The 18,440-nt window shown below is 36.1% G+C and overlaps 2 protein-coding genes across 6 annotated transcripts; both read right to left on the bottom strand.

The window, feature by feature from the left end:
* Positions 1 to 968: 968 nt before the first annotated feature.
* Positions 969 to 2,106, bottom strand: ND-24 (NADH dehydrogenase ubiquinone). Its single transcript, XM_068302574.1, has 3 exons — positions 1,951 to 2,106; positions 1,292 to 1,810; positions 969 to 1,214 (listed from the first exon to the last, which is right to left on the bottom strand). The coding sequence occupies exons 1-3, from the start codon at positions 1,987 to 1,989 to the stop codon at positions 1,044 to 1,046; spliced, it is 729 nt and encodes a 242-aa protein (XP_068158675.1). The 5' UTR covers positions 1,990 to 2,106; the 3' UTR covers positions 969 to 1,043.
* A 206-nt stretch (positions 2,107 to 2,312) lies between these two features.
* AMPdeam (AMP deaminase) lies at positions 2,313 to 17,435 on the bottom strand. 5 transcript variants are annotated; one of them, XM_068303260.1, is made up of 12 exons: positions 17,337 to 17,435; positions 16,969 to 17,090; positions 11,584 to 11,731; positions 8,905 to 9,263; positions 6,499 to 6,534; positions 4,838 to 4,980; positions 4,666 to 4,760; positions 4,130 to 4,586; positions 3,607 to 4,061; positions 3,243 to 3,537; positions 3,071 to 3,181; positions 2,313 to 3,012 (listed from the first exon to the last, which is right to left on the bottom strand). In XM_068303260.1, the coding sequence occupies exons 2-12, from the start codon at positions 17,087 to 17,089 to the stop codon at positions 2,833 to 2,835; spliced, it is 2,400 nt and encodes a 799-aa protein (XP_068159361.1). In that variant the 5' UTR covers position 17,090; positions 17,337 to 17,435; the 3' UTR covers positions 2,313 to 2,832. The 5 variants fall into 5 exon arrangements, with proteins under 5 accessions (XP_068159361.1, XP_068159359.1, XP_068159363.1 ...); XM_068303258.1 differs by lacking the exons at positions 16,969 to 17,090; positions 17,337 to 17,435 and adding an exon at positions 13,062 to 13,690; XM_068303262.1 differs by lacking the exons at positions 16,969 to 17,090; positions 17,337 to 17,435 and adding an exon at positions 11,840 to 11,936.
* Between the last annotated feature and the right edge of the window lie 1,005 nt (positions 17,436 to 18,440).

Genomic DNA, 18,440 nt, shown 5'->3' with positions numbered 1-18,440 from the left:
AAACATTTACCAAACTACAACAATCAAAATCTGTTTATTTTTTAATTCAACCACTAGATTAAATGAACAATTAAAATACTTCCAATACTATAATGCTTTTTATTGTCGTTGTAATTGAGTTCTACGCACAAATTAATGTGATTTATTGCTAATATTTAAACAAGTTCTCCCGGCTATTTCGTATACATTTAGAAAACACAAACTACACATATAATTGTATACAATATATATACATACATACATATATGGTATATAAAAGCCGTATATAAATGTTTCTTAGCAAACGATTGACACACGAACAGCTCGAAGCCGCGATCCACAAAATAACGTACAGCCCAGGCATCACGGTCAGGATCACCGCTGGCGAAACCCTGATATGCTGAATTAAGGTAAACAGTCCTAAGGTCTAGGTAAAAGTCCTAAGGTTAGTCATTTTGGCGGTGCGGGCACATTTAAAAAAATGTACTCCTTGGATAAATAAACTTGTTTACACAATGACAGAAATGAGTTTTCGAGTTTTATTATTTGTTGATTTATATAAAGACTAGCATTCCTGGCATAAGGTTTTTACGAGATTCAAAAGTAACTAGCATTCTAAGGATGACTTTTCAATTGAATCCAACATTTACCTCCTTAAGACGCAGTGAGCTGGGGACACCTAATCCTTGGCAAACTGCCCCGGGTAAATCCAACACTCGGCTCCTGAGGGTGACTGGAACCCATTCATTGCGATGCCTTATTCTCTGTCCTTTCTTCAATGTGAATAAACCAACAAAGTAAATGTTATGATCGTAAAAAACCAATAAAAAAGAACTTTTAATTAAATTGAACTAAGATGGTCAAAGATGATTCTTATTTCCAACAAAAGATATATTTATGGTTTGTAAAAGTTACTTTCTTTGTTTCTTTGCGCCAGCAAACGCAAATTGAATTGTTGCATTTGTAAGTGCAATTTCAGTTTTAGGAAATTAAATGGATTTGCTTAAAGTTTATTCCAATTTCATTTACCGCTAGTTACAGTTTAACATGATTTGCAACTAAATTTAGAGACCAGCTTGCAGACCAAAACCTGGACCCTTTGGCTCTTCTGTCAAGGATGTGGCATTGCCGGCGGGTTCGCTGGCAAAGCGTCCATTACGTGGACCCGGTGGCGAAATTTTATCAGCTTTAAGGTCACTCAAAATATTCTGCATGTCCTTGGCGGTTAAATCTTCCTACATCCGAAAAAGAGAGAGACAGAGTGATTAGTTTATTCGTCTATGGATGATTCAAAGAGCATTAGCATACGCACATAATAGTCATCATTCACCGCCACCATAGGGGCATTGACACAGGCACCCAAGCATTCCACCTCCGAGATTGTGAACTTCTTATCCTTGGTGGTGTCTCCAACGCCAATTCCTAGCTGTTTCTTGCAAGTCTCGAGAATCTCATCGGAGCCACGCAGCCAGCACGGTGTGGTGGTGCACACTTGGATGTGATATTTGCCAGTGGGCTTGCGCATGAACATCGTATAGAAGGTGGCCACCTCGTAGACACGCATATTGGGAAGATCTAGAATCTCGGCGACCTTGTGCATGGCCGAAATGGGCAGCCAGCCGTATTGACGCTGTGCCAGATCCAGCAGCGGTATCATGGCACCGCGTTTATGGCCCTCCGGATAGATGCTCAGTATAGCCTCCACACGCTTCTTGTTCTCAGCGGTAAACTCGAATGGTATGTTGGGATTATCCTCGGGGGTGTCGCGATGGACGAAGAGATTGTCGCTCCGTTGAACACTGCTGGTAGCAATGGCACGCAGGCCACCGTACTGCCAATGAGATGGGCATGAAATCGAAACAAATGTAAGGATAAGCAAAAAAGTGGCTTCTTACTGTATATAAATTATATAACGCGAGATTGGTATTAGCATTCGTGCCGATGGCAACAAAACTGCAACTATCTGCTTACCACATTGGCCAATGTCCTGGTTGCACACTTCGCCAACATTTTTGCTCCTCACACACACAGTTTTCTAGTTGGAAATCAAAACAAAATATATGGGAATTTGTTTCCCAATGAAAACTTTTAACCTCAACCCAATGTTTTCCCAGTACAGCTGTTTTGTTTTCGATGCTGTCGATATACAAAAAAAATAGGGGTATCGATATACAAGTATCGACAATCGAACAAATAGTTATCGATAGGTTCAAAAAAAAACTAGTTCCTAATATTGGCGGCTCTGCAGAAAATTTGAAAATATTTACATTTTTATAATGAAATTTTTAAATTAGCTGTAATTGTACAGTAATTAAAACAGAGACACACACATATCCGCTTTCTTCTTGACTTTTATTTTGTCTTTGTTACAATATTCAATTCACTTTTGCGAATTCGCTCATTAAGAATTTCGTGCTATTACATATTCATATTCTTTGCCATGCATTCAATTTATTTACTTTATATATTTATCTATACACATACACACATAAGCAAATTGTATATGTTATGGTTGTTGTTGTTGTTGTGCTCATGTCCAAGATCCCTGCATATCCTTGCTTTTTGTTTGTTTTGTTTTATAATTTTCTTATTCATTCAGTTTACATAAAGAAGTATATAATGTTTGTTTGTTTTTTTCGCTTTCTTTTTAGAAGATTTTGGATTACATTTTTTTTTTTTTTTTTTTTTTTTGTGATTAGTATAGCAAATATATAATTAGCAAATATTTGTTGTATATATATCTATATATATTTATGTATATTCAATATTTAGTAATAAGTTTCATGGGGAAACGGAAAGGGGGGATGGGGGGAGGGGCTAAAATGGCGCTAAAAGGATCATATGGGCATCTATTTATTTCTGCTCCGTATGACTTGTGCCGCATGTTTGATTCACTTTAAATATATTTGAGAGTTCATCCAACAAAGTCTGATAGCGATAGGCAACACGAATTTCCGGAACATTTGTACGGGTTATATCATTGCCATTGATGCCATCTTCATAGTATTGTGGACCCAGCCATTGTTGTTTGACCTTGGGGAATGGATTTATGTAAATTTAAAAGATTCAATTCTCAAAATCATTGACTTACAGCATGTGTAAATCCGCTCATGATAACACTATTCCGGGCCAATTCGCACATGTCACAGGAACTCAACTTCCATACCTGAGCCGCAATGCTGTATTCCTCCATAAGAGGTTCCTAAAAGATAATAGATGATACTGTATTAGATTAGATCCTGATTTTGATTTCGGGTGTTTACCTTGGTAAAGTGAAACTGCAGCGGATCATCCGTGGAGAGGGAGATAATTAGACCACGTGCCAAATACTCTGGCAACGGATTACGATGATAATTGAGAAATAGTGAATTATTTGATAGCGGTGACATGGCAATGCCAATTTGTGTTAGATAATACAAATACTGCAATACTGGCACCTTGCGTAGCAATAGACCATGAGATATATTCTCAGCCATTAGATAACCGCACACCAAATGCTGTACAGGACCCGCCTCACCGCAATGGGGGCGCAGCACGAAAGTGTTAAGACCACGTTGCCTTTTAAATGATAAGGAGACACATTACATTCTGTCTATATATGTACATACAAACATATTGAATACTTACTGTCTAAACTTATTGAGAACTGTCATATTGGCGTACATATAATAGATATAGTAGGCATATGGCGGATTCTCCTCATAGGTCCATTCTTCGGGACGTGGCACATCGTTATCAAATAATGGATTCTCTGGCTTCGATTCATCGTCAACGGAATCAAAACCGATCACATATTGCAAAAAGCGATGCAAATTGGGATGCTCGCTTGGCCTATTCGTGGCCTGGAAGAGCGGCAAAAAGATATTGTTTAATATCTCTTGAAACGATTTCATCATTTTGTTCGACTTGAATATATCAAAGAGACGTGGTATTTGAATAAGCCAACGTATATTCGAGCTGTAGACATCATTATCGATAGCCCATTTGGCCAATTTATTCCATTCATCAGCCGATTTGCCATAGATCGAAAGACGCAGTTCGGCATTTTGATATTTTGATTCCTCCAAATCGAAAGCCACTTCCTAAAAGTCAGAAGGAGACTTGGTAGTTAGTCAGTTCAATTGAATTTAATTACAAATTTGTCAAATACCTTTATAATTTGTGCAAAGTATTTGCCATTCAAATAGTTATCCGTCTTCAGGAACACTTCACGTAAACGTGATTCACCAATGGGATTGTATTTGGAATTGAATTTATCAAATCTATGAAATGTATTACGATCGGCATGCACATCGAGCATATCGACTGTAAGATCGTATGTGGTTAGATTCATCGACTGGAACACTTGGGACAATGTCATCGGTTGGCCATTCGTATGGGTGACCACCTCGTCGGCATTATTCTTCAATGTCTTCTTGATGAAGCGCAATAAATGCTTCTGATTCATACAGGAAGCGGCATGAATGTGGGTATCAACCTTTCTGGTATTGTAAAAGTCACGATGAGGCACAGCCTTTTGGGCAGCAAGTTCCCGCAGCTCATTGAGTAGAACATGCATTTGATATTTCGAGGATAAATAGCAAAGACGACGATAACAGAAGGATTTTCTACAAACCAAAAAAAAGGAAATAGACAAGGATTTTCAGAAGATTGTGATTAAGAAATGTTTCGACGACTTCATCTTACAGTGGTCCATCGGCAATCATATTGCACATGACTTGCATATCGTTGACAAATTGACTCATATCCGGATAGTCGAATTTCAATTCGCTTGTTTGCTCCTGCAGAGACCACAAAAAGAAAGTAAATAATCAATTAGAAAGTGAAAGTTCGAATAAATTTCTTGCTCATTTCTTACCTCATCAGTATAAATATGAAATACACCATTCAAGGGTTTGATCACATAAGTCTCATCTGGCGGAAATTCAACATCCCATTGACTTGATCCGGACGATGAGGACGAGACATTGCTCTGTAGTCCTTTATTATGGATATCTACACCTTTTTTTCAGGGGGATGGTAGAATAATTCAATATAAATATATGCAAGTGTATAGAATACATTTGTTTTGGTTCCAATTGAAACTAAATGTGGGTGGGTGGGTGAAAAACTAACTACACACACACACACACACATATGGAATATATGTATATATTTTTTTGAGTTGCATTTTATTGTTATTAATTGCCATAAATGTTGCACTCCAACTATATATAGGTATACATATATGAGAGATCGGTGAAACTAGGCAGAGAATCTCGCCTGGTGCATCTTTTAGCAATAAACATTTGATCTTTGGTTACAATAATTTGCAATAATTGTGTCTCAAAATCAAAGCAAAATATAAAACAAATAAACATTTAAATTAGTTTAAAACAAATATTAGATCAAAAGGGTAGAGACAAGAAAGCATTTTCACAAATTAAAGCAAACAAAAATGCAAAAGAAACAAAAGTAATATTAAATTCGTTTTAATAAATTGCTCCCGAAAGTAGGCAATGCCTTTCTCTGATAGTTTTTAATAAAGTGCATTTCTCAGCTTAAGCCTAAAGCATACTTTAGGGGGCACAAGCCCAGCAACTAAATTCATTACAAATAATGACTGATTATTTCAATAATTTATAAATTAAAGAATTTCTCTTTTGGTTTTTTTATGTTGTTAAGAGGAGAGGGAATATCCCGTGTCATTTTCTAAAGCCTAAGTCATAAGACATTCTCATTCTCTCTAAATTGATGTATCTATAAAATTCTTTTATTTTCGGCCCTTTTTGAAATTTGTTTGCCGACGTTTTGGCCAGTTTCCAATCAAAAAAGTCAGCTAAAAATGACATCATAACTTTTTGCCTTTTACTTGGCCCTGACCTTTAGTTTTCAAACTTGATACTAGTCATTTATAATAACTCAGATAAATTAAAAGGTTTATGCCAGTTCTCTCTTTGAAGGTCTCAATAGGAACGAATTTTGTAAGTCAAGATCCTAATTACAGCAGATTTACTCGTCTATACGCTCGCTACTCGTTACTTCTTTCTAATAGTATCTCCTAGGTGTAAGTACGTGGTTAGTTGAATAAATTATTAGGTAAAAATGAAATTTTCTTTATTGTGTCATAAAAGGCATCAGAAAGGGTACAAGCCACAGAGATTTTGCTTGGAATCTGCATAAGCTACGAGGTTAACAAAGAAACAAAATGGAAATGAAACAGAATACGAACTAAATATAACGGCATTGAGGGGAGGTTACTCGCTGAAACTCGCATGCAACAACGACGACAAGTCGCAAGCGCAAGCGGTGTCAAAAGCTGAGTGCTGCGAAACAAAAACCGGAAAGGAACGGTGTGTGAACGAGTAAAAATTATAGGTTATGTTTTCTTAGAACGACAAAAAGAAAAATTTTAGTTAGTGAGTAGGCAATTAGAAACTGAATAGAAATATGGTTAGGTTTATATGTATATATATATTATGGCGCAACAGAAGATAACATAATACATAGACTCAAACGCTTCCGATGCGATCGAATTACCTATTAGGCCTGTCACACTCATATTGCGAATAATGTCTATAAAATAAATAAATGAAAAATAAACAAAAACAAATATATATATATAATTAAATATATATATGAATGTATATATACATAATAAATACATAATGTATTATAAGCATGGTATAAATGTATAATAATAAATAAGTCTTAAAAACAAATTCAAATCGAGAAAAGGACATACATAGACTAAAGAGCGACAAGAGGGAGGAGGTTTTTGGAGGGAGGGATAAAATCATAGAAGAACTTACTAACTGAAATAGAAGAGTACAACAAGACACGAACGATGCGGCGATAGCTAGCGAAAAGAGACAGAAATATGTACAGTTGCGAACTTAAAAATAGCACCACTTGCTGAGGTAATGTATTCAAAGGATTCCCTAGGCTTATTTTAAGGTTCTAGGAACATGTGAATATGTTTTTGAACGTAAAATACTTTCTACTAATGAAAGCAGAAAAAAATTCTATCAAAATCCAACGTTTTCAAAGATTTTTACAAAAACCTTGATATACTCAAAAAATACCCGAAACTAAAAATAGCACCACTTGCAGTATTTTGCAAAATACCGTTAAATTTCGCAGAGTTGCATAGCAAAAAACACATATTTAACAGTCCCTGGTTCAAAGTCGATTTTAAAAGCAACAGCACTACAAAAAATCCGAGACTTTTAGATATAATGGGTCGGGGAAAACACTGCCCCGGGAAAAAAGCGAAACGTCATCCAAAACCAGGTTTCGGAGAAAAAATCGGATCTTGAAGATGGAAAACTGGTTGGTACTTCCAACAGAGTGATCCGAATAGCGATCTATTTGAAACAGAAGCCTTAAACTCGCAGACGAAAGCCAAGCCTGAAGCAGCAAGAAGTCGGTCCCTTAATGCGAGAGAGCAATAAGGATTCTGTTAAGGCTGTAACAGATCTTAAAAAGGACTTCAAGTCCCAAACTAGGGTCCAAATTGTTCACAACAACCTCCGGAAGATCAATTCAAAAGATTCCAGTCGAAGAAAGCCTCCACTTTTGAACGCTAGACATATTGCCAACCGCCTTAAGTTGGTCAAAGATCATGAGAATTGGCTTGTCCAAAACTGGAGGAACGTACAATGGACTGATGAAAATAAAGTTGTAAAATATAATAGAAAAGGCTATAGACCATACGTCTGGCGTCCACAGAACATGGAATTCAACTCCAAATACACCCTGGAGTCTAGAAACAGTGTCATTGATATGGGGTTGTTTTTCTTATTATGGTGTCGGTCACATATTAGTCCACAAATCGATTATGGATCACCAAGTTCATGTAAATATCTTATAGACGGTGTTGCTACTATACGCTGAGGATAATATACAGCTAATATGACCCTTTCAACAGGACATCAGCCCAAAGCACACCAGTAAGAAAGCCAGGAAGTGGTGCTCAGCAAATTATCTGAATGTAATTGAGTGGCTGGGACAATCACCAGACCAAAATCTCATTGAAAATCTTTGGTCTGATATTAAAAAAGCAGTTGCTGTTTCATTACCAACAAAAATTGAGAAGTTTTGGGAAGTAATCCAAGAGTCCTGGGCAAAAATAACGGTCAAATGCTGTCAAGACCTGGTTGACTCAATACTAGGACGATGTGCTGCGGTTATTGCCAATAAGGGCAATGCAACAAAGTAAAAAGTTTATTATTTAATACTATTTGTAATATCTGATCATAACTTGTTAATGAATTTTGTTTTTTTCTGTTATTTTTTAATTTTGAGTAAATATTTGAAAAGTGGTGCTATTTTTAGTTTCGGGTATTTTTTGAGTATATCAAGGTTTTTTGTAAAAATCTTTGAAAACGTTGGATTTTGATAGAATTTTTTTTCTGCTTTCATTAGTAGAAAGTATTTTACGTTCAAAAACATATTCACATGTTCCTAGAACCTTAAAATAAGCCTAGGGAATCCTTTGAATACATTACCTCAGCAAGTGGTGCTATTTTTAAGTTCGCAGCTGTATATATAAGGACGCTAGCTGAGTGAGAGGGAGATAGATATAAAAAGAGAGAGGGTAGAATTTATAGAGCACAATTAAAGCTAAATAGAATTTAAATTTTCTTTTTCATTTTGCAAGCTTATGTTGTTTGAGCTCAAAAAAGTTTAGAGGGGAGGGCGGTGGAGGGCTGTGTGGAGACGAGGTGATTTACAACATTCGACTAATGTACAATATATGTATATATAGGTATATATATTTATATACATATGTATGTAGTTTTCAAAAACTACACTACTATCATCAGGCTTGACTTGTGACAACGACAACGACGACAACGACGAGGACGACGACGAACACGAACAATTAAAGCCAACTGTTTCTTATACATATGTATAGCATCGATATTCGTTTGGTCAACTTACCTGAAACCGTTTTAGCTGGCACATTATCGTAACGATCCTTGAGACGCACCGTCTTCAGAAAACGCGCTGTGGTCGATGGAAACGATTGATCCGACATGGCCATGTAGCGGCTTCGCAAACGCAAGGCCTCAATCAACAGGGTAGAGGCACGTTCCAGATCCTCCAATGGCACGCCGCTGGTGTCCTCACCCGATATGGAAACACGTTGAAAGTTGATATCTGCATCGGTTTTCGGAGCCTCGGGCTTGCAATCTTTGCATTGCTCATCGCTGCTCGATAAGTTTGGTTTCTGGACCACACTTGTATTGGATGCTGTCGATGTTGCAGACACATTGCTGGATCGGCCGCTTGTTGTTTGCCTGCCAAGAACACGAAAACAAAACGTTAAAAAAACAAGGACACTAATTATGGGTTTCAAGAAAGTGTTAAAAAACTAGAGACCATTTCTCGTCCTCGGGCTGATATTCGTAGCAGCGACCAAAGCTATAACTATCATCCGCGAATGACATGATAATGCTGCCTGTTTTGAATACAATCACAAAATGGATTGGGCCGGACAATGAAGACTAGTCACCGGACACCTTACACCGGACACTATATGCGTTTTTTTGGTTAACAAAACAGAACACTTTAGACCACGTTTTGTTCTCTTTTCGTGGGTCACAATTTGAACACGATTGATTGACCAATTGATTTATGAAAAGTGTAAGAAACATTTAGTACGCGGTGGCTCACACTTGCGTCAGAGTGAAGGATATATAATTTGCAATTTTGGCACGCGATGGTACACCTACCCCCTCCCTCCCCCCAATCCACTCACGCCTTAAGGCCTGAAATTCCAAACCATCATCATCATCATCGTCATCAAAGTGTCTGTTCAACAATTTGCCAACAAATCGCGTGACTTACCAAATAAAAACGACAAAAAATTGCGTTTATGTCAAAAAGAAAATGAAAAGGGTATTTCCGAAGTGCAGGAGGGGGGGAGAAACAACTTTAAGCAAATTCTCTGGATATTAATTAAAAGAAAAAATCTATTTGGAGGGAAAATTCTCGATTAACTTAGAAAATAACTTTACAACACTCTTAAATATAAGAAATTTGAAAATTTTTAGGTCTAGAAGAATGCTTGGGATAAGCACTACTTTGATTTGGATTGTGGCCTATTTGTTGAATATAATTTCAGAAACGTTGGAGCCCTAGCTAGATGTGGACCCTTGATCTCTCTTGGAACACAAAGTCAGGTAAATAGCTTTATGATTGTAAGCTTCACTCGAACTTGAAGTGATCTTTGTGATATACGAATTGAAAGCGCCAAGGAACAAAACAAAAAAAAAGGCCTATCACATGCAATTTTACCTGTTAACTTCTTTCGAAGAAAAGTTAAAGTGCAAACAAAGTTTTGGAAAATACTTTACTTTGACGCTTGGCGTGTCACACGAACATGGAGAAGGAGAGAAATGGAGAGAGAGAGACTTTCTAGGGGGCAAGTGTACTATTATATTAACAATGTCTCTTCTCAATGTCAGCGTAGGTCGTCGTCGAGTTGAGTTTTGGACTATTCGAATTGGCAACAAAATCAACGAACGGGGCCGGGCCGGGAGGAGTAGGAGGAGAAAGAAAGTGCTGTGTACTCCTATATTAGAAATTTTTTCGTTTTATTTTTGCGTATGGGCGCGTTTAATGGACGGGACGGCGGCGATGATGGCGCGTTGTCCAAGTCATATGGATGCACAAATTGTACTGAAAAGTGACGGCATCTAAAACAGTCAAATTGAGTAGCAGAGCTTAGTGTGTTTAGTGCCTTCTCCTGCTTTCGTTGGTGGTTGTTTTTGTGGTTATGGCATAAGCCCTACGATACCAACCATGGTCATCGCCCACCATCATCACCATCAACAACGACACCGACGCCGACTACTAGCTAATGCAGTCCTATTCAAAATCAAAACGTGTTCAACGCAGTTTTCACCGCCGATGCCACCGACGACGACGGAGACGACGGCAACGACGCCATCACATTTGCTACATTTTGGTAGCTACCTCCTAACTAACTAACCAAACTAAAACAACTAACTAACTAAACGGCGTAGCTGCTGCAGCTGCTGTCCAAACAGTCAAGTTGCTTGCACTAGCAAAAAGAAATCATGAACTTGATAATTGCGGAACGTGTACGTGTATATAAGCCTTCTTCATTATGTCGCTATAGAAATCGAGCGAGACCAAACGGTTTGCCATTTAATCTATGTATGTATATATGTACACAAATGCTATTTGATTTCAAATAGAGAAGTTCGTCCTCTCTGCTCCCCCAAGTGCAACAATCGTTTAAAAGGTTCACAAAATATTGAATGGAGCTGCACCTAATCTGATGACGCGCAGTGTATAGCAAAAGGTAATCTGACTCCACAAACTCAATAATTTTAAATTTGAAATTGAAATCTCTTTACTACAGTATCAAAACCTTTCTTTTTTTTTGGAACAATTTCGTTTCAATTTTTAACTCTTAAACATACAAAGTTTTGTACACTCCGCGTCATAAGATTAGTTCATCCGTTTTGAATGAATGTTTTTGGTTTGGTGAAATACATAATATTAATATTTGGCGGTTCCAGGTTTTAAAAAACAATTCCAACCCCCATTTCTAAATGATATATACAAATGTTTAAATTAAGTACTTACTTTTCATTTAGCTGCCGTTGAATTTGTAATTTCTTTTCAATCTGCTCAATGGGAAACTGAGGTACTTCATATGGAGCCGAAATTTCATTGGTCAGCTCATTGGGATCACCTTCGGTTTTCTCATGATCCGGAGAGTCGGTCAGATCACCTATATGTTAAAAAAATAATAAATTGACACAATAAGTATCTAAAATTCCAAAAATATTTGCTTCCCCTGCGAAAGATAAAACAACAAAGGACTATGAAGAATTCTCACCAAACAGTTTTTCATCAACAAGCAAACGATGGCTAGTATCCATACGATTGAAATTCATATTAAAGATTATATTAATCTAAAATCGCCGCACAATGACCGACCGACTTCGATCGCAAAATATTTACGAATGCCTGTAACTCAAAATGTGACCCAAGATTAATAGCTTGAGCCTTTGGTAATGGCAACGGCAACGGAAATCATAATGCAAGATTACGAAAATTTTTCCAAATTAAAATTACAGTTTAGACTTTTGTTATACCCTGTAATAGAATGGTATTCTAACTAATCTATACTATACTACGATCTCTGTGTATTCTTCCCGCTTATCATACACAGGGTATGGAATATCAACAGCTCAACCCGGGGAAGCAAAACAAGTGCAACAGCAGACAGAGGAGGAGATAGCGAATCACAAACAAACAAACAAGAATCAATCAAAAACAGAGAGAAAGATGAATTTTGAAAAAACAAAATCAAAAACAAAAAAAACAACAACTCTTGGAACATAATTTGTTTTTGTTTTTTCTATAGAGATAAGCTAGTGAAAATTATAAATACATTTTAGAAATGTTTTTCTTTCACTTAGAATTGACGACATTGCAATACTCTACAAGTACAATTAAAAGATTTAACTATCTATGAAGATGGAATAAAGTTATTGGTTTATATCTTCAGCATGAGATCGCATCATTCAATGCTTTCTTTACCTATAATAGAGTAGAGTTAAATAGAGTATTAAGTTGTCGTGGTATATGACCAGTTTTTTAAGTGGCTTACAAAGTAATACTTTCAATACTAAATGTAATGCAATAATTTCACAAAAACTTAGTTCCAAAGAAACAAACCATGACCTATCTGTATATATATAGTTGCTGAACCGAAGAAAAGTCTATAGTATCACTCTTCTATTTGAAGTTTGTTGTTAATGGGCTAGGAAAATAAAAAAAACATGTAATACCCTGTAACTATAAGCAAACAAGGTGCGTATATGTACATTAGAAAAGGACAGATCAATGGAGAATTTCTGTTAAACTTTTTAAAGACAAAAGTTCAGTCAAACGATCGATTAATCGATCATTGTAAAATAAAAACTATTTCCAAGTTAGTTTTAGATGAATTTGAAATTAGTTATCCACTGATTTATAGAAATGCCAAGAGCAAAGCTTATAATCTTAGACGGATATGTCGATATTCGATAATCGCAACCACAATTACTACTTACAGCCATAATTTGCACTCGATTTTGCCAAACGATGACTTATCGATGTTTTTGATAAACCTTTGTGGGGCAATTCATTTTGAGTGGCACTAACACCAGATGCAGCCGGTGCTGCAACAGATGTCGACTGATCGGTATTCACTTTTGGACGATGTGGCAACGGTGGTGCAGGGCCCATTACCATTGCATCATCATAGGACTCTGATTCGCGTAACTCGGACGAGACATGCGTTCCGCTCAGCATGCCACGGTACGACATCTTTGAAAACACCGGATGACGGAGGATGAGATGTCCCTCACGAATGGCCAGTGAAAAAACACTATACTCTGCCCTTTTCCTTTGTTGGGAGGGTTCAGCGATATTGTCTTCGTTTGCGGGCAATTGTTTGTTGGATATTTACATTAATTTTGAGCACAATATATTTCAATTTCTGATATTTTAGCCAAATTGTTGAGTTTATATAATTTTTGTTTTTTAGTTTATTTTTTCTCCTTGCTTTGTTTTCTAATTTGACAGATTTTGCACTCGCACTGAGTGATCTGTACGATCGGTTGGACGATGTCACCTTCTTTTACATGAATAACAAATGAAAATTGTTGTACATCTTTGATCCGATTCCACTTTTAAATGCGTCGTTTTTTGTTTTTTTTGTTTTTTGTTTGTATTTTTGTGCAATGGTTTTGCTTTCTTGATCATTTCCATACTAAGTTTATACATTGGCTAAAAAAGAGACCAACGGAGAGAAAGAAAGAGAGAGAGAGCTTTCGCACACTCTGAATTCCCCTGAATTTAAGTAAAAACAAATGCAACTCAGAGAAAAAAAGCTTCATGTGTCATTGCCTGCTAATTATAAATAATTTTTTGGATAAACAAAATTTCCCAAGTGTGTGCGTCTTTATTGTTAATAGAACACGAATTGTAGAAAACGAAAAAAAACAACAACATTAGACAACATAATAAAGGAACAACCATAAGAGCTTTTTAGCTTGTTGTATAAACTAATTTCAATAACAAACAAAGACTATCTCGCTTACTCTTATAAGCACATTAGCGCCACCAACGGGCAACTTCGCCACCTTGGATTACCCTGCATAATTTGCTCAATTTTAATTAGATTCTTATGAAATTTGGTATGTTAATGGATAATATTAACATATTTTAGTGTGCCAATTTATTTCTATACTTTAGATATATTGCGGGAAACAATCAGTTTGCGGTGGCTAAAGTGGGCGTGGCGAAATGATGTAACAAACTTAACCAACATATATACTCCACGTGTCCATATATACCAAATTTTGTGGCTTTAGCTATCGTAGTCTTTTAGATCTAGGTGTTTAAACAGACAATGTACATACATATGTATGTATTGTAAATCTTTTTAGAGGATGAAAATAGCTAATGGACATTCTATAAGACGTTTTGTAACCTTTGTCATTAGAAATAATCAAAATTTGGTCAAATTCCCAAAGTGGTTTGCAGAATCACAAAAAGAACATGTTCTTTTGTTGACCAGTGTAACTAATGCTTTAGGCTGCGCAGTTTTTAGTGCAGAATCACTATCAGAAATCATTATAATTATATATAAAAAGGATTGAAATAGAATTTTATTCTATCTAGATATAACGCTAATCAAATGTCTAAAATTTTTTCGTTCTATTAGCTATTTCGATTGTTTTCAATTCCACTTAGTTGGTCAAGGCAAAACTTGTATAAATTAGCACATCAATTTAGTTCCTCCTGGTAACCCCTTCCATCCACTTCATTTCAAACCTATCCAAACAAATTGTAAGATTACTTCTGATATCGCGTTTCGATTCATCATAATTTGTGGTAATTTTCCAGACTTTTATTGGCTTGTCAGTCTACGTATATTATAATCTATTATTATTGCATGCTAATGGATTGACCTATACTTGGAGAGATCTGATTAAGTCCAATGTTGAATTTATCACTGAGATGATAATCAATTGATAATCGATCGATATTTTGATGACTCTATAAGATCCACTATACCATTCTATACCATTTCATAAGTAAATTAAATTAAATTGATATTCATTTTTAGTACGGCATAAATGTCGAGCAGATGGCAAATCTATTTTTATACCAAAAAAAACAAAACTTCATTAAAGATCAGATAAGATAAGAATGCCATAAATGATATATGTATGTATAAACTTTATATTGGTTATGACTATGCCCTTCGTTTCCCCCTTTGATTTGATGATAATAGAATTTTATTACAAGTAGTTCTCAAAGGGAAGAGTTATATATTCCAGTTGGGTCAAACCTATTCCCCTTCTCTACTTCATTTCATTTGCCATCGAATTAACACTTTGCCATCCAAGAAAAATTTGCATATATAAAAGTATATACAACGATCAGTCGAGTCAAACAACAAATTTTAGCAAGTCATGTCAGCCGAGTCGTTGTCCGTTTATTTATTTAAGATATTTGTCTATGTATGTATGTGTGTATATGAGGTCTATCAATAGATAAGCATTAATAATATATTATATATAAATTGCTGCGGTTTACTTAACTCAACTAAATTGAAATCCATAAAGAAAAGACAGGAAAATCCTTTCCAAACCCTTTATAATGCCAACGATTTTGAATTCCAAAAATCTGCTAAATTCGGAAAGTAAACAAATGTTCTTTTCTTTTATGACATTATTAACAATGTAAGTACACAACATTCAAGTTATCATTGTATTTGATGATAAGCAAAGAAGAGGGCGATAAGAAGAGCGAGTAGTATGATAATAATCTATTTATGTAGAAGATTTTGTTTTTTCAAAAAAAATAATAGCCACGTTGCTCTTGATCGCATTCTCTGAGTGCTGTCGATTTAAATTGGAAATTTTCTACCAAAAAAAAAAAAAAAAAACAAAACAAAAACGATGAGTGAAAAAATTCATATTAAGTGCGCCGACGCAGTTTTTGCGCAGTGCGTTTTGCTTAAATTTCTTTTACTTTTTTGGCTTGTTCTTGTGTGGAATGGTGGAGAGGTGGGCGGTGGGCGGGGGCTGAGGGATACTGGGAATAACACGCGTGACTGTGAGGTTTACTTAAGAATTAGTCATGCACATCGCTTAGGGAATCGGTCAAACTGCGACAAATGTAAGGAAAAAAGATGAAAGATTGGCCCAGAACCAGACCATGTCCAGGGCTGGATTTATTGGAGGGTTACTTACAAAACGGAAAATTTGTGGCGAAGAATATTGAAATTGCAGGAAGAATATTGAAATGTTTAGAATTATTTTCAAAAATAATAAACACAAAACTCATTTACTTCCGGGTCCGACACTCTTCTAATTCCGTCCCTGACCATGCCTACCGCAATATCTTGAAACTTCAAAGAAATAATACAGACTGGAGGATACCCTTAGCCTTAAGTGGATTCTTTACCTGTTGACCAAATCTCCACTCTATTACATTCATTTCGATTCTTAAGAGATTTGGCAAAGATTTTAAAGTGTGAAAATATTTCTTTGTCTTTCACGCTTAAATATAAAATAAACTTTACTTACTAACTTTAGCTTCCCCCACACAATAGGATGTAGCAGAGAGAGACTAGAATCAAGAATCTATATCTAAGTCTAGATTTTCCTCATTATTTCATCATAAATGAAATCAATACATTGCAAATGGCTGGCTAACTTGTCCAAAAAGATCAAGAGAAAAGTCAGGGAAAATTTGTCGACGTTGACTTTGTCATCTGTTTTGGAGGTGTTGTCCGCCGGTCGGCGCCGACATACTAACATACATACACACACAAACACACATACATATACATATGTATGTATGTACGTTAATTTTGTGGGCAAATACAACACACCTCATCTGTGCCGCCCCCACGCCCTAACCCAGCAGCATTTTGACTGAATGACTGACTGACTGACTCACCGCCCTTGCGCTTTTCGATGCGGCGCACCATGTTGCCCATATCCATGTCCATTTCCACATCGGTGTCAAAGCCAAAACTGCGATAGCCTTTGGCACTTAATGCATCCGCGTAGCTTTGCATCCTTTAAGCAAAGTCCAAACAGTGGGATGTTGGTATTTGAATTTGGCAAACTGGCAAATTGTTTATGCCGCTGCTTTAATGCACAGATGACACTTCACTTTCTCACTCACTCACACTAGCACACACAAAATTCCAGAGACACGTACACAGGTGAACAACAAAACAACAGAAAAAAAAAACAGTTAGTAATAACAATAACAAGAAACAAATTACAATAACAAAGTGACACAAATAATTTGCTTAATACGTTTATTATTTGCTGCTATATTTTTCGGCAAACTTTTCTTCCGAACAGAGCAACAACAAACACAAATCACTTCTGACTTCTCAACTCTCGCGCTTTCAATTAGGGATGACACAAAAATGCACTGTTCAAAATGGGAGACGACTAACTAATAATAATTGCCCAAAAATAATTGTAAGAGTAATTTAAAAATTTCCCCAGTCCTTCAAATTTGCAATAGAAGGCAATTGTCTTAGCTTTCGTTTTGCCTCTGCGAATTAAAATCTTTTATATATTTCTTTTGAATAGTTATTAAGTTTAGCACCTTTAAAAAATTAGGCTTAATTTTTATAGGAGTCATTTGGTGTATCAATCAATTCAATGTTAATACATATTTCAAAAGAAAACAAATAGTTTTTTTTTACCCACAACAGTTTCCCTCAGTGGAACTAGGCGATAAATTATCGATAACTACTCACAAATTTCGACTACAAAGTGAAAAGTTTGTTATAAAAAAAGCTATTATTTATCTGTTATTTTCAATATTAAATTTAAAATTTTGCCTTAAAAAAGTGGACAAATAATAGTAAATCTTAACTGTGATTCTCATTCTTGTTTTTTGTTCGTTTTTTTTTTTTTTTGTGTTTAAATTGTGTCCAGAAGCCCGCCAAAATGTTGCTTTGGCTTGCAACAGGAAAAAAAGAAAACAGTTACATATGCCTGCCGGATTGAGGGTGTTGCGGGTTAACATCGAGGTAAGAGCCTGACCACGCTTGTAATGGGTGTCACATTCTGATTGCTGCATAAGAACACAAAAGAATTAGTTTGGGCAGTAAAGAATAACATTTTTTTGGGGACATACTTTTGCAGGGCGTATGTGATAATTTCTTGAGATAACCGTTTCATTTTAAAGCCACCTTTTTGCTCTTGACTGAGCACTTGAATTAGAACCTGTGAATTAACATATGTACATACATATGTAAGTACGTATGCCGGCCATGGCAGACGATGCGGGCGCATTCCTGAATAGCCCCATGCACATCATCTGGATTGTTTAAGAATTCGACTATAGAAGTCTTAAGAACACGAGAGAACACCTCAAATTGTTGGGCCACCGTCGATACACAC

Source organism: Drosophila tropicalis, unplaced genomic scaffold, assembly GCF_018151085.1.
Source record: "Drosophila tropicalis isolate 14030-0801.00 unplaced genomic scaffold, ASM1815108v1 contig_158, whole genome shotgun sequence".
NCBI classification, from domain to species: Eukaryota; Metazoa; Arthropoda; class Insecta; order Diptera; family Drosophilidae; genus Drosophila; species Drosophila tropicalis.
This window is presented reverse-complemented; position numbering and strand designations above follow the sequence as displayed.